General features: G+C 45.9%; 1 protein-coding gene across 1 annotated transcript in view; it reads right to left on the bottom strand.

Annotated features, from left to right (window-relative positions):
- The window catches only part of CSMD2 (CUB and Sushi multiple domains 2), a gene marked incomplete at its 5' end in the record, with an annotated part of 593,570 nt that overhangs the window by 274,664 nt on the left and 304,057 nt on the right, over nucleotides 1-14,849 (bottom strand). Inside the window, 3 exon segments of the mRNA XM_080802687.1 lie at nucleotides 1,747-1,868; nucleotides 10,963-11,087; nucleotides 11,786-11,873. Coding sequence (XP_080658813.1) covers nucleotides 1,747-1,868; nucleotides 10,963-11,087; nucleotides 11,786-11,873 — 335 coding nt within the window.

The raw sequence follows: 14,849 nt of genomic DNA, 5'->3' as shown, positions 1-14,849 counted from the left end.
TCATTTTATGAGGCTAACAATATCTTGTTGAAAAAAATCTGGCAAGGGTAATATGAAAAAAAAAAAAAGGCCAATCTCACCAACAAAATGGAAGCAAATTACTAAACAACATATTAGCAAATCAAATATAAGCATTTATAACACTTAGATGTTTATTTAAGCATCTAATACTAAATTACCAAGTTGGGTTTATCCCAGGAATGAAAAGGTGGTTTAAGATTAGAAAAATCAACCAATATAATTCACCACATTAAGAAAATTAAGGAGCAAATCACAATGATATCAATAGATATAGAAAGGTGAGGGGCGCCTGGGTGGCTCAGTGGGTTGAGCCGCTGCCTTCGGCTCAGGTCATGATCTCAGGGTCCTGGGATCGAGTCCCGCATCGGGCTCTCTGCTCGGCGGGGAGCCTGCTTCCCTCTCTCTCTCTATCTTTGTCTGCCTATCTGCCTACTTGTGATCTCTCTCTCTGTCAAATAAATAAATAAATAAATCTTAAACAAACAAACAAAAAAAGAAAGGTGCTTGATAAAACTCTACATTTACTCATAATAAAAGCATTTAGAAAACTAGAGTCAGAAAGGAACCATAAGTTAAAAAAAAAACAAACTTCAGCAAAGATCATACTTAATGATAAAAACATTCTATTTAACATCAAACAATGACAAGCATGCCCACCATCATCACAGTGATTGACATTATACTGGAGGGTCTAGCCAGAACATTAGGGTAAGAAAAAAATAAAGAGAAGGCAGAAGGACTGGAAAGGAAGAAATAAAGTATCATTCTTTGTCCTTTATAGAAACCCCAAGTAATTCACAGATAAATTATTATAAGAGTTGCTGTATTAAAAAAAACAGAGAATAAAAATTAATTGCATCTCTAAATACTATGAAGAACTTGGGAGAAAATGAAATTTTGAAAGATATGATTTATAACAGTAACAATAAATATAAGATACCTAGAAGAACATATATTAAGAAACAAACAAGATCTATAATGGAAAAAAATTATACAAGTTTACTGACAGCCCTAAGGGAATAGATATACCATACTCATGGATGGGAAGACTCAGTATCCTAAAGATATCAGTTCTTCTCCAATTGATCTGCAGTTTTTGTTAAATTAAAATAAAGATTCTAATAGGTTGTTTTGTGGATCTTGGCAAGATAAAATTTATGAGAGAACAAAAGGGCAGGAAAAAACTAAATGTAAAATAATGTGAAGAGACGTATATAACAGGGCAAAATACACACACCAACACAGACAAATCTTAGGGGCATAATTTTGAGTGAAGTTGATTAAGAATATATATACGATATGAGTATGTTTCTATGAGGTTCAAATACTGGCTTACTAAATACTGTATTTTTAAGGATACACATTTTCACACAAACTATAAAGAAAAGCAGAGGAACAATAAGTAACACAATCAAGGTACCTGAGGGATAGGAAATGGAATGGGGTTGCTGAGGGACAGGCATGACTAAGGTAACTGTATTTTTTTTTTCCCCTTAAGTTGGGAGATGACTATGAAATTATTTGTTGTATTGATGTTCTTTATATCTTACTTATGTTTTACAAATATGTTTTTAACTACCTGAAATTTAATAAAACACAATTTTTAAGAATAGCCTGCAGAGAATCTACCACCGCCAAGTTCTGGGTTTGAAACCCCTTGGAGACCAACTGTTCCCAAGCCAGACCTGCCCACAGGATATTCCCCATCTTTCCCAGGAGCCTTACCTTGGCAGGGTTGAGTGCTGTGATGATCCACACACAGTGTGCATTGTTGTCATACTGAATAGGGAAATTGGGGGAGGTGATGATGCCCGAGGGGCCTCGAAGGTGGGCATCACACATGCGGGCTGCAGGGAGGAGATGAAAGCAAACATCTTAGTTTAGACTACATCCAGTTCCCATCCCCCCTCCTACTTCCAGCCAGAAGAGCATGGAGTCTGTACAGTCCCACCCCAGATATTACTACTTCCTATTTCCTTCCCCAGTTCCCTGCAGCCTCAAAGGAAAGTCACAGTTCCGGGAACACTGGTGGAGGGGCAGGCCTACAAGTCCTCACCTGCTGCTCTGTAGGCAATGATGAACTTCCATGGTTAGGCTAAGCAAGACTCCCTATCCCGACTCCACAGTGATCAAGCAGCTCATCTCCCCGAGGATGGCGTGGGCCAGTAGTACTCATGCGGATTTAAAGCTAGGTAGTCCCAGGCACCTATGGGAATACTGAGCTTCTCACCCCTTGTTCTGCTGACCTGTCTGTTTCCCCATTTGTTCTCAGCCTCCTGAAGTACAATCTCAGAATGTCCTTGTCAAAGCCACTCTAGGAGGTCTCAGAATGCCTATACCCAAAGACACTGCCAAGGCCCCCAGCTCAGCCCTGATGCCAGGCACCCAGAGTGATTTCAGTGCCAATCAAGTACTTCCCAATTCCTTCCCCACCCTCAGCACATGTCTGTAACAGGCTTTTGACTGGAAGCATAAAGATTCAAGGTGAATTAGAAGAAGTACTCTACTCAAGTAGATATAAAGTGTTATCAATCACAGCTTAATCTAATTAAGCTCTTTAAAATAGCTTCTAAACTAATTAGATTAAGTAGTGATTGATAACAGTTAAGGTACTACATTGTACCTAGGTGTTTGCCTTCTTTAAAAACGTGCTCTTTAGTTCTGGCCATATCATTCTTCAGTGTTAGCACTCAGCTATCTTAATAAAGAGTTCTAGGAGTCTGTTCTGTTGCTGCCCACATGGCAATTTATCCTAATTGTAGGCAAAGTGCCTAACAGTAAAGAAATAGTGAGCAAACCCAACAAGCTTAAGTATATAAAATGAAAGTGGTGTCAAACCTAGTTTCCTCTGATGGGGCAAAACATCCTAGGGCTCCTCTCCGCAGGTGGATAATGACCACGATAAACCTTTCCTGGGAAAGCCTTCTTGAAGGACCTGGGAAGCAGGATCCACAGCCACTGGCCATAATTAATCTGCTCATTTCCTACACTTGTTCCTGCACTCACTCATTCCTACATATATTGAGTGCCTGTTATGGGCCAGGAAGAATGTGGGGAAAGAAAAATATCTAGGACACAACCTCTCCTCTTGAAAGGGCCAGCGGGAAGGCAGGGAAGCAGGTGTGGAAACAGCCACAATGAAGCAGAGTAGCGTTCAGAGGGTTATTTGTAAGAGGCTGCTGGCTCTGAACTGCTCTTTCTCTACTGGGTCAACACTGTCAGCGAGGACGTTCCTTCTGGTGGCTGACCTCGGTCTTACACCTGAAAGATCTTCTCCCTCAGGAGCTCCAATGGCAGTTGAGTCAAGTTTGAAAAAAGCCCTACAGGAACCCTTTCCTCCATCCCCTTCATGTACAACTGACTGTGCCTATAATTCTGTGCTGGGAAACTCTAAGATTCAGCCTGTACTTGATACAACTGGGCCTGAAGGCAGCTCACCATAGTAAGGAGGGGTTTACCAGCTCAGCCTTCTGTATTTGAAACCCATTTGCTGGTTAAGTTGGAAAGCCTCTCTGATTCCACTTCGTCTGTAAAATGGGGCTAGTGACATTAGTACACAAGCTAGAAAAAGACCATCAAAACCAAAACTATGATCTCACCCACCTTTGCAAAGGGGACTCGTGGATTCAGAACCCTAGCCCTGCAGGGAATTCCTCCAAATCTTCACAAGCACCATTTATACCTCTTCTGGAAGGTCAGGTTTTGCTGCCTTAAAGGTCCTCACCTCCAGACTCAATTTATCTCACACTTGTTTCCAAAAATTAGATGGTATTTGCATTGTCAAAACATGCTGAAAGTCATTAGAACAGGTCAAAAAGGCATTTACCACTTGAAGGGCTTTGAGGGGCATACATAAAATAGTACAGTGTGTGGACAGTTAACATGGGGCACCTTAAAATAGGTTTAAAAAGGAGCACCAGGGGTGCCTGGGTGGCTCAGTGGGTTAAAGCCTCTGCCTTCAGCTCAGGTTGTGATCCCGGGGTCCTGGGGTCGAGCCCCACATTGGACTCTCTGCTCGGCAGGGAGCCTGCTTCCCCCTCCCTCTCTACTTGTGATCTCCGTCTGTCAAATAAATGAAATCTTTAAAAAAAAATAAAATAAAAAATAAAAAATAGCACTAACTGCTTTTTCACTCTGCTGTCTGGATAGGGTCAGGGGTGTCTGTGGACAGACAGACATCCCCTTCAGCAGCCAGTCCCTGGGATCCCACTAGTGGATGGATAGCTCATCGATGCCACCCACATAGGCTAGCAAAATGGAAGGTGCTCAGACAATGTCCGAATAAATGACTAAACACATGCTTGTGTTTCTCTATTTGCCTTTTCCCAACAAATGTTCTGGATAACTTCTAGGAGAGACTTTTCCAGTACCTTCCGTGCCTAAGCTCTGCAGACAGCAACCCAGGGGACCTTCAGGAGACACCACGGGGACCCACAGCCAGTTCTGGCATGGAAACAGCTTGGCACCAGAAAGCGAGCAGCTCCAGATGCAAGTGCCTCTGGTCTTCTCCCTCCTCCCCAAATCTTATTCCCACCCTCTTCCATGCTGCCTTCCCTCGCCTCTCCTGCTCCTGACCTCCCTCCTTGCCCCTTCCCTAGGCCTCTTGAACCATGTCCCCATCCCCAATTCTAAGACAGACAAACCCCAATTAGTAGCTGCAACATCTTTCAGAACCTCCCACTCCAACTCCTGCTCTGACTGAAGGCTGGCTCCTTCTCCCCACTCCAGTGCTTTCCCTGCTGTCCTCTGCAGTGGAGGGTTGTCTCCTGCCTCCCAGTATCTCCTTCCACAAATGTTAGCTGAAAACCCCCAGAGGAACTCTCCTTTGATCTTCATTGAGACCTCACCCCACTGACACCAATGTTGTCTCTTTAGCTGTTAAGTTCCCCTTCCTCTCTTCTGTACTTATCCAACTTAGATCCCACAGTCCACCACTTTGATCATTTTCTTACAAATCTACCCAAGTCTCTTGCTCCCTTTTCCTTTCATCAGCCTGGGTGACAGCAATCATGGATGAACCTCTCAACTTACATTCTCCAGGCCTGCCCCCATAGAGTCAAGCTTTGCTAGAGAAAAGTCACATGAGTAGGAAGAGTGACACCATTAAAAATTCATGATTACCCACCTCAAAGAATCCTAGATATTGCCCAGTGACTCTGCCATTTACCTCTATGCTCTGTTCAAAGACAAATACCCTCTCCATGCCCCCAGACCTCTCACCCTTCCCCTTGCCTCTCCTCACTCTCAGTTGATGATCCTGCTTCAGTCCCTGTGGATGACACAAAGGACGTCTGGTGGGCACACCCTCTTTCCCATCTCCCAGATCTGAATTCCTATCTGCTTATGTGCTCATCTACTCCTTCCCTTCTGGTTCCAACAGAGAGATGGCTCCTTCACCTTTCAGAGGCCAGCCCTCCTCATGAGATCTGGTACTCTTGCCCAAGGTCAACCATGTCCATGAGCATAGCGAGGGCCTGCTGTTCTGGGACTTCTGAGAGTCCACCTATGAGATCTTAAACTCTGTTATCTCACTCTTTGCCCTTCTGCCTCTGTACCCAGCAGAGTGACTTGGTTTCAAGGTACCTGCTGTCCAAAACATAGGCTCCTCCAGCTCTCTGTCTCCCTCATTTCGCCCTGCCTATTGATATCTACCTGGCTTTTCCTTCACTACCCAGTCTGGACTTCAAGAGCCTTACCAATACCCTTATACCCTCAACACTCTTATGTTTACCATTGATAAATTCTGCCACATAACTTCATAGTTTCCATAGAAATTGAAGCTTCAGCTCAGGTCAGCCTTCTCCCTTGTCTTTATTCAGTTTCCTTGACAATTTCTTACAGAGGTAACTTCAAACATTTGCCACTCAGTTGAGCCACTTAACCCCTGTGGTTACTTTCTACTCTTTGCTGCACTTGAACTCTCTGGAGGACCTGATTCTACTGATCCTTCTCTGTGAAATTCACATTTGTTGGCTTCTATAGTGCCTCTTGGCTCTTCTTCTACTTTTCTGAATGATCCTTCTCAGCTTCCTTCTTGTTCATCAAGTCCTCAAAATTAGTTGTTTAAATCTGGGTAAAGAGTGTATAGTTCTTCGCACCTTTCCTGTAAATTGCGAGTTTACAATTAAACAAAAATAAAAGTTGCCAAAAAGTGCGGAAGAGGGTGTTGTTCTATGTGGTTCCATCCAGTATATTAACTCCAAAGGCTGCCCAGGTGCCATTTTCGAGTAGGACAGACAGCCTTTGGAGTCAGAGTTTGAATCCCACCTCAACCCATGAACTTTGTGCCCTTGGGCAAGAAGACTGACCATTCCAAGCTTGAGCCAAACATAAAATGTGAATATTGCCATTTTCCTTATAAAGAAATTATGGAAAATGCATACTGCAATGCTTTATACAAATAGTGTAACAAATGGGAGCTTTATCATTAGTACAAATATATAGGTATGAGTCTTGGGGAACAATGAGGCATGTATTTTAGCTGTCAGTATATCACCTAGGGGGAATAACTTCAAAGGAGAGGAAAGGAAGTTTGGGGTAGGAGTTAGGGGGAGTGGAGAGAGAGGGGAGGGGACAGGAGAGGAGGGGATGAAAAAAGAACTCTGAACAACATTAGCATTTAAGGAATGGGCTTGGGAAGCTGATCCAGTGATGGCCACCAAGAAGAAAGACAACCACCTGTAACTGTCATGCTGTTTCATTCCGCTGGTTTGTGCCATATTCTCCACATTTCACTCCCATCTTATGAGAATGAGGGAGATGATGCAGAGCATTTTGGTAATTTGCCCTGTGCCATTTGGTATGTTAATAGCAAGGTTGGAGCTTGAATTTAGGTCTCTTGAGTCCTGAGTCAGGTGTTCTACCCACAAAAAGGCTTTTATTCCTTTTTTTAAATTACTGAGTTACTTTATTTAATTTCAATTAATTAACATATAGTGCAACACTAGTTTCAAATGCAGAGCTCAGCCATTCACCCATTGCATATAATACCCCCATGCTCATAACATCATGTGCCCTCCTTAATGCCCATCACCTCAGTTACCCCATGCCCCCACCCACCTCCCCTCCAACAAAACAGAGGATCATAGGGGAAGGGAGGGGAAAGGCTTTTATTCTATACAGATATACAAGAATGTATAGATATGTGTGTGTGCGGGTGTGTGTGTGTGCATATGTATGCATGTGTATTTGTACAGCAAACAGGGGAGTTCTCCACAAAGGAGAGGAATACCATGTGGTTTTCTGTTGAGTATCTACTTTATGGCTCAGATGAGATAGATCTAGGGCTGATACTCGGTTCCTATTCTCTGTCAACACCAATTTGTGGGCACAAGAAACCAGGCCTCCAGGTTGCCTGATTGTCAATTTGGTCCTCTCCACGCTATCAAGTGGTTTAGTGTTTAGTGTTCCCTGGAGCCTCAGGGTTCCTTGGACATAGCTTGGGGGCTGTTGAAAGGGGTGAGGGAGGGGCAACCCTAAATCTCTTGCCCCTACTTCAATGAAAGAAGCTCTATTTGTATCTGTTTTATTATTAGGCTTCTGCAAATGCTGATTTTTAAATATTGGGCTCCATCTGTAAAATGATTCTGATGAGCTCTGTACTCTAGCACCTGCTCCTATCTAGAGCTGAAGAGAATTAGTAGGCTTCAAATTTCCCTCGGTCTACTTTGGATGATCAAACTTGTCCAGGACACATCAAATTCGAAACTCTTTTCTTTTTCTTTCTTTCTTCCTTTTTGGAACTTATTTCTTCGGTGGGATGGAAAGAAAAGAAAAACCTGTGAATACCTAATTTCAAATTCCAAAATGAAGGCACAGTCCCATATTGTTCGCTCATTTCAATCACTGATCCATTCAGGTCATCCTCCAACATTTGTTGAGAACCTATTATTTGCCAGGCCCCATGTTTTAGCAGAATTAATTGTGTGGAAAATGAATATTTAAAATCAAATCATATTTTAAATGCATTAGAGGAAAAATAATACCACTGTTATTAGTGGTGAATCCTTTTTAGAATGTGATCTTTTGATAACCTGCTTATTAGTAGAGCTATCCTGGAATTCAAAGAGTTTTGTCCCTTTTTATTCTCAAAGTGGGGTTCACTTAGACTTCTATAAAAATTTACAATTATGAAAATAATTCTAACTAATTAAAAACAAGAGATTTTTAAAAGAAAAACTTTCAAAACTGCCACAATGAGAGGACCCTTGAATCTAATCTTTGTCTCAGGCCTTAGCCTTCAGGGAAGCCGAGGACAGGCCATCCAAGTCCAAACCTGGGAGGCTTTGCCTTGTCTCTTGCTCCCTTCCAATGACAGGGGGTTAGGAGGGGAGAGAAAACAGGAGGGGGAGAGAGCATTCTAACCTGTGCTGAGAAGCCCCTCTCTCTACCACAGTTGGCACTGGTTACCTTCTATAAAATGGCTTGTTTAAATGTCACCAGCATGAGGAAGAAGAGGTTTCCTTTTCCTAGTTCACGAGGGCCCTGTGGCTCAAAATGAGGCAGGAACCCACCCAGGGCCAGCAAGCTAATAGGCAGCAGAGTTGTGATCTAGATCAAAGTCTGTGTACCTCCCCAAGCTATGTGATTATGGTACGACTGGCCAAGACAGTGAGGGAACTGGCATCTAAAACCCTGTAGCCCTAGAGGCTGAGGAGGGGGTACTCCCAGGCTGGGCCGGGGGGTGCGGGGGGAGGCCATGAGGGAGCCTTGCAGATGCTCCTGGATCATTTCTAAGTGAGCACTTTCAATCCACCACCTCCTCTAGGCCTCAAGGTAAAGCCAAGGAATAGTCATGTTCTAGAATCACTACTTTTTAGCAGACAAAAAAGAGATTCAGAGAGGCGCAGGAACTGGCCTGAGGACTCCCAGCTACAAAGTGGTGGGAGTTGCATTTGAATGCAGTTCTGCCTGGCTTTGTTTTCCACTATTTTCCTCTGCCTCCCAGAAGCAGAGGATGAGAGGAGAACAGATGCATAAAGCTTAGCCCAAAGCTCAGTTAACAGGGTGGCAGAGAATTTAGAGTCTAGTGTGTCAAAATCATTGGACATAACCTGAGTGGGCCACACAACACTTCTGGAGAAAAAGGTAAGCATGATAACTTGACTGTGAACTTCCTCCCGAAATGCCAGTTCTTCCCTGGGCATATTCACGTAAACCACCACCCTTCCTAAAAGGAGAATCTTCTGCCAATGAAAAGGTTTTGGGAAAGACTGGATTCCACTACTGTCCAAAGGCATTGTTACTCTGGCTCCTCAAAAGAAATTTTATAAAATAGATTGGCCCAGGGTCCTTTTTGTCCTCAGACATGATAATTCCATGCCTCTCTACACAGCTGGTCTCTTGGCTCCCTGGAATTGGGAGTGTTTGCTCTGATTATTCATTCATTCAATTATTCATTCAACATCTGTTATTGAACACCTACTATGTGCCAGGCCCCATTCTAGGCATTTTTGCTCTATTGAGCCGATATTCTAGCGTGAGGATATTCCTTTTCTTGTCAAACTCATTCTGATTCATTAGATGTTTCCATATCCACAACTCTCAAATTAATAAGATGGTTAGGGGAGGTGCCATTATATAAATGGTAAGAAAATAAGGCCAAGGAAAATAGATGATTTGCCAAACTGCCCATGGCTAGCTGGTGGCAAAGCTGAGAGTTATACCTAAGACTCAGTCTTTTGTTTGATTTTTTAAAAATATTAGCTAAGTGGAATCCTTGAAATAATATAGTTACGATCAGTGGGAACATAAGGTACATTACTAATTGTGGGTCATGGCCACCTCGAAGTTGAGTGAGAATGAATACATCTGAGGCTTCTTTCAAAGGTATTTTCATGACCTTCTTCCAAGATTACTCAACAATATATTTAAAAAAAGGGAGTGGGTTTCAGCTCCAACTCTGTCCCTTCCTGAGTGTAATCATCATCCAAGTTCTTTCCCTTGGACCCCTCTCTGTGCATCAATTTTATCTTGGTACATAAGCCTGGAGAGAGGCAAAGCATCTCCTTCTTAAATTGAACATAAATTTATGGTGGGCAATGTACCTTCTCTTCCACAGGGGCCCTCAAAAGAGCAACTGTTGGCTTTGTTCACAATCTCCAGAGAGACTGCTCACTCTTGCACCAAGAACTGAGCTCTGGTCATGTGCACAAACAGTGGAAAGGAGATGCACACAGAGCAGAGGAAATGAAAAGCCAGCTACCGCTTTCCTGGGGGATGAGGCCAGGGGCTTCTCTACCATAGAAGCAGCTGCTGTCCTGTCCCAGAGAAGGAAAACATTCAGGTCTACTATTTTAAGATGTGGGGGACAGGGGCTCCAGCAGCCCAGCCTCGGGCCATGTGATGGCTGGGGATGGGGGTGTGGGTCTTTGAAAACAAGATGCCCAGGTGTGGGGTTAGAAGAATCACATGGAGGAGCCTTCTGATATCATGGTCCACATGATTCTTGCCTAGCTAAGCACATTCTCCTCGAGGTGACAGGTCTGTGGATTACTGAGCACGTGGAAAGAAACAAAGGCATTGAGATGGAAGGTTTAGGGTATAAATGTGTTACAGTGGAGGGAATCAAGGTAATGTTATACAAGGTGACTTCCCTTCCATGTGAGGTGTAGTTGAGATGTATTTGTGCCATGAGCTAGCAACCTGCTTCATATGTGCCTCCCCCACCTGATTGTAAGGTCCACGCAGGGCAGAGGCCATGTCTCTCATCCCCACCTCTGTATCCCCTGATCCTAGCACAGGCCTTGATTACAGAGAAGGTGTTAACTAAATGTAGTTTTAAGTTAGTCAATGAATGCAGAACCCAAGGCCTGGAACACAGCAAGAGTGAGGTGAGCCAGTCTGGACGCAAGCCTGTACCCTCAGGGACCAGAAGCTGGGCTCCATCCTCCCTGCCCATCCTGATTTCTGGCCAGCCTCCCTCTCCCAGGGCGCCCTCACCTCGGCAGACTGGCCTGTGGTCGCTCCAGGCCGCAAACATGTCGCTCACTTTCATACAGGTGATCCGCTTGGACCCTTGCAGGTCATAGCCCTCGCTGCAGGTGAACTGGACGCTGGATCCTAACCTGGGAGACAAGGTGTTTCTGTGAGCTCAGCCCTGGGTCTGCCAGGCCCACCCAAGTCCTTCCCTGCTCCACAACCAAGCACCACGCCAAACATTATTTTCCCTCTGGCCCTTCATCTCTACTCCACTGTTTTATCACTTAAAATCTCCACTGAGAGGAACGTCTGCTCTTCATCTTTTTTTTGGGGGGGACCATTTAATGGTCTTAGGATTGAATTAAAAGGTGACTTTGTGAACAAAAGAGCCATGCTCTGAGATAAGTACCAATTAGGACAGCTAAGAGTGGGTGGATGGTACCCATAAACTTTAATGAAAATGGAGGATTATGGGAAGATAGTTTGCTTATTAGAAACACTGCAAGATGTGCCATCTTGGTGCCCTAGGATCTCCAGATGATGGAGATATAAGCTGCCGCTGGCATGTCATTACTGGTGAGGGCAGTTCCTGTACCCCAGGGATAGTTTTGCTGGATAACACTGGCAGTCTGCAGTTCTCTCCTTCCCCTAAAGCCTATAGGCACCGGTCCCAGGACTGGCCCAGGAAAGAATGCCAGAGGCCACAGTTCTTTTCCAAAAAGTGTCTATTCCTAAATCCATACTGTCCTCTGCATTGTACCTCTAAGGAGGCCAGCCCTTGCCGTCCCCCCAACCAGGTGAGCCACCCTTCTTTGCAATTAGAAAGTTCCCGAACAGGTCTTACCTGAAATCCGAGCCTAGTCTTTTGCCCCTTTCAGGTATGCCAGGGTCTGGACACATATTATGCCCTTGGGACACACCAACCTGAGTTACTACAAGGCAAAAAACAGCACAAACAGAGATGGGTAATCACAGGAAGGCACATCTGGGGCAGCGGCTCAGGGTGGGGGTGGACACAGAGACAGAATGAGGCCCTGCCCCACGGGGCTGTGGGGTTGTGGGGTCTCCTGGTTCAGGTTTCATGAGTGTGCAAGGTGGGGAGCTGCTTTTGGCAAATTCCTTTGTGAACAAAGTCCAAGTGAAATTCATCAAGGACATGGGGGTTCGAGGCAGGTACCCCAAACCAGCAACCACCCAGTTCCCTCATCCCACGTCAGTGGCCAGAAGTGGACAGTTCTCAGCCCCCCAGTGACCTCCTCACCCTGTGCTTTGGATCCGGGGTTGGCGACTCTAGATGAGATGATCACCCCCAACCTCAGACCCACATGGAGAAATGACTCAAAGGAAGTTAAATAAAAGGTGGATGTGTGATCAGGAACAGTAAAGAATGTAAGAGAAAGCTGCAGTCTGAAGTTCAACGCAGGGCTGTTAGCTCAAATGTGGCTATTTCTGCCAAGAAACCTCTTCCCATCGGACACTTCTCAAGCTGAGTAAGCAGGAAGCAGTGCATCCCCGATCCAACGCCACCGGCCAAGAGCACCACGCAGAGACGGCCCCCGTGGTGGTGCTGGCAGGTGGTGGGATGCTCTCACACTTGCCAACACCAGAGTGCTGTTTATACAATCATGTGCATGGTCCTCTCTGCCAAAGGAGAAGCCTGGTCAGGGGGTGGCAGATACACAGTTTTCTCCTGTCTCCAGTGAAGAGGGTAGAAACCCTCTGGCCCCTGCTGGTTTACTGTTCTTGAGATGCTCATACTCATGAGGCTGGAGCTCTCTCCCACCTCTGGATTCCTGGCTTTCCGGATGACCAGGAGCTGGGGCCTGGCATACAGCTTGGCCAGAGGACTATCCATTCAAGGCCTCGCCCACAGTCCCAATAGCACCCTCAAGACAGAGATAACAGGGAGGATGGAACAACATTCTCTGAGTTACTCCATGTTCCTCCTACCCACTCAATGTCCCACAATATGAGCAACGGTTCCATTCCTCATTCATTCACCCACTCACTCATTCCCATACATTGGTACACAGCAAGTATTAAGTGAGCACCTACTATGTACAAGGCCCTATTTTTTGGACTCCATGGAGATACAACTGTCAGATATCAGATGTGACCACTGTCTACCAGGAGCTCCCATTCAAGTGAAGATATGAAACAAACAAACTGTAGAACCACAACAGGGAAGTGATGAAAGACGTAGCTATAGGGAGGCTGAGAGGGAAGACCTGTCTTATGTTGCTGAGAGAAGCATGGAAGCCTGCCTGGAGGACATGGCATTTAATATGAGTCGTCTGAGATCGTAGGATCTGAACACATGGTGAAAGAGGAATGGCAGTTTAGGGAGACAGAGGAACACAGGAGGGTGAAGTGAAGATGTGGAAATAGAACTGGGGGTTGCCCAGTGTGGCCAGAATAGAAGAGAGGGTACCAGTGACATGAAGAGGGGAAGGTGAAGCTTTGGAGGTCAGAACTTCGAGGGGTTTAAGTCTGATCCTGAAAATGATGGGGAGCCACTGAAGAGTCCTGGGGTAGAAGGGACCAGTAAGATGCTCGGTGGGGGTAGGGGGGCGGTGCCTGGGAGATCAGTTGGGAAGATTTAGGATTGTTGAGGTGAAGGACAAGAGCCTGGCAGTGGGGATGGACATGAGGGTGTGGGAATGGATGTGGCAAAGAAAGAGTCCCCAGGGCTCCTGGAAGACTAAAGTGTGGGGTGAGGGAGCAAGGGCATATCTCACCTGGGGACCCGTGGAGTCCCATCTCAGACCCTCGGAGCCTGGAGCTCATTTCTACAGTTAGAAGACTTGTGTCTGGGAATCTGGACAGATGCCACACAAGCCACACCCCTGGTATCTTCTTGGTTGTGATGCATTGAGCTCAAGGACTCTCAGGGAGCCTCTCCTTCTCCAACATCCCATATTGCCCTGTTAAAGCCAGTCACTCGTGCCAGGCATGTTCCCCACTCCCATCCCCTTCCCAGTGAACCCTCTCCTTCCAAGGCTTTCACATCCTAAACTCAGCAACATCACCATTCCTGCCAGTGCAGGACCCCTCAGGCAGGGATAATGAGATGGACGTCCCACTTCCCGGAGCCTCTGCGTTCCACAAGCAACAGGAAGGAAGGCGGTAACGGGGTCTCTGGGATCCCCTGGGGTAGAAAGGCGAGAGAAGGCTTTGTTCTAAGAAGATGAGGATGCCAGTCCTGAGCTGTATTTGTGCTTTGTCTTCAGTAAGCCAGCCTCACCACGATCCAGCCCCCCTGAAGACTTGTCAGCCAAGTGCTCACCTTCCTCCGGCCTGGCCTACTCACCCCTGCCCACTGACCGCACCCCTCCCACAGTCTCTGGAGCCCACCGCATGGGAACCATGCCGCCCCTGGTAGCATGTTAACACAGTACAGCAGTTTCCTGCCCTCTTGCCCAGTACTCACACCACCCAGGAAGCACACAGAGCTAAAGGCTGCGGGATGAAGATGTGGCTGGACCAAAGAAGAGAGCCCATGGCAGAACCCACCTACCCAACCCCAGCCCCGCACATGTGCAGCCAACCCTGCCACACCCCCTTTCATCAGGCCGCTGGAAGTAAGGCTCAGGCACCATCCTGGAAGTCACCAGCCCGGGGTAAGTACTCACAGTCCCCCAAGACCTGTCTTCCTGGGAGGCCTGAGTGCAAGGACTTCCAGGCTCCCTGGGAAACAAGCAAAGATAAGTCCCCATGAACTGAACACTTTATGTGTGAATGATGGAGTCAAGAGGGCTTTCCCCTCTCTTTCTTTAATCCCAGCCTCTCCTGGCTATTCAAACCAGCTGCTTATGTTTGTAGCATTGGTTCGTTGTTGGCTACAGAGGGTTGGAAGGAAAGGGAGAGGGGGCCTTACCCCAAGAAGCTGAAACACACTCAGAGAGGCA

The sequence above is a fragment of the Martes martes genome (genome assembly GCF_963455335.1).
Source record: "Martes martes genome assembly, chromosome: 4".
Taxonomy (NCBI): Eukaryota; Metazoa; Chordata; class Mammalia; order Carnivora; family Mustelidae; genus Martes; species Martes martes.
This window is presented reverse-complemented; position numbering and strand designations above follow the sequence as displayed.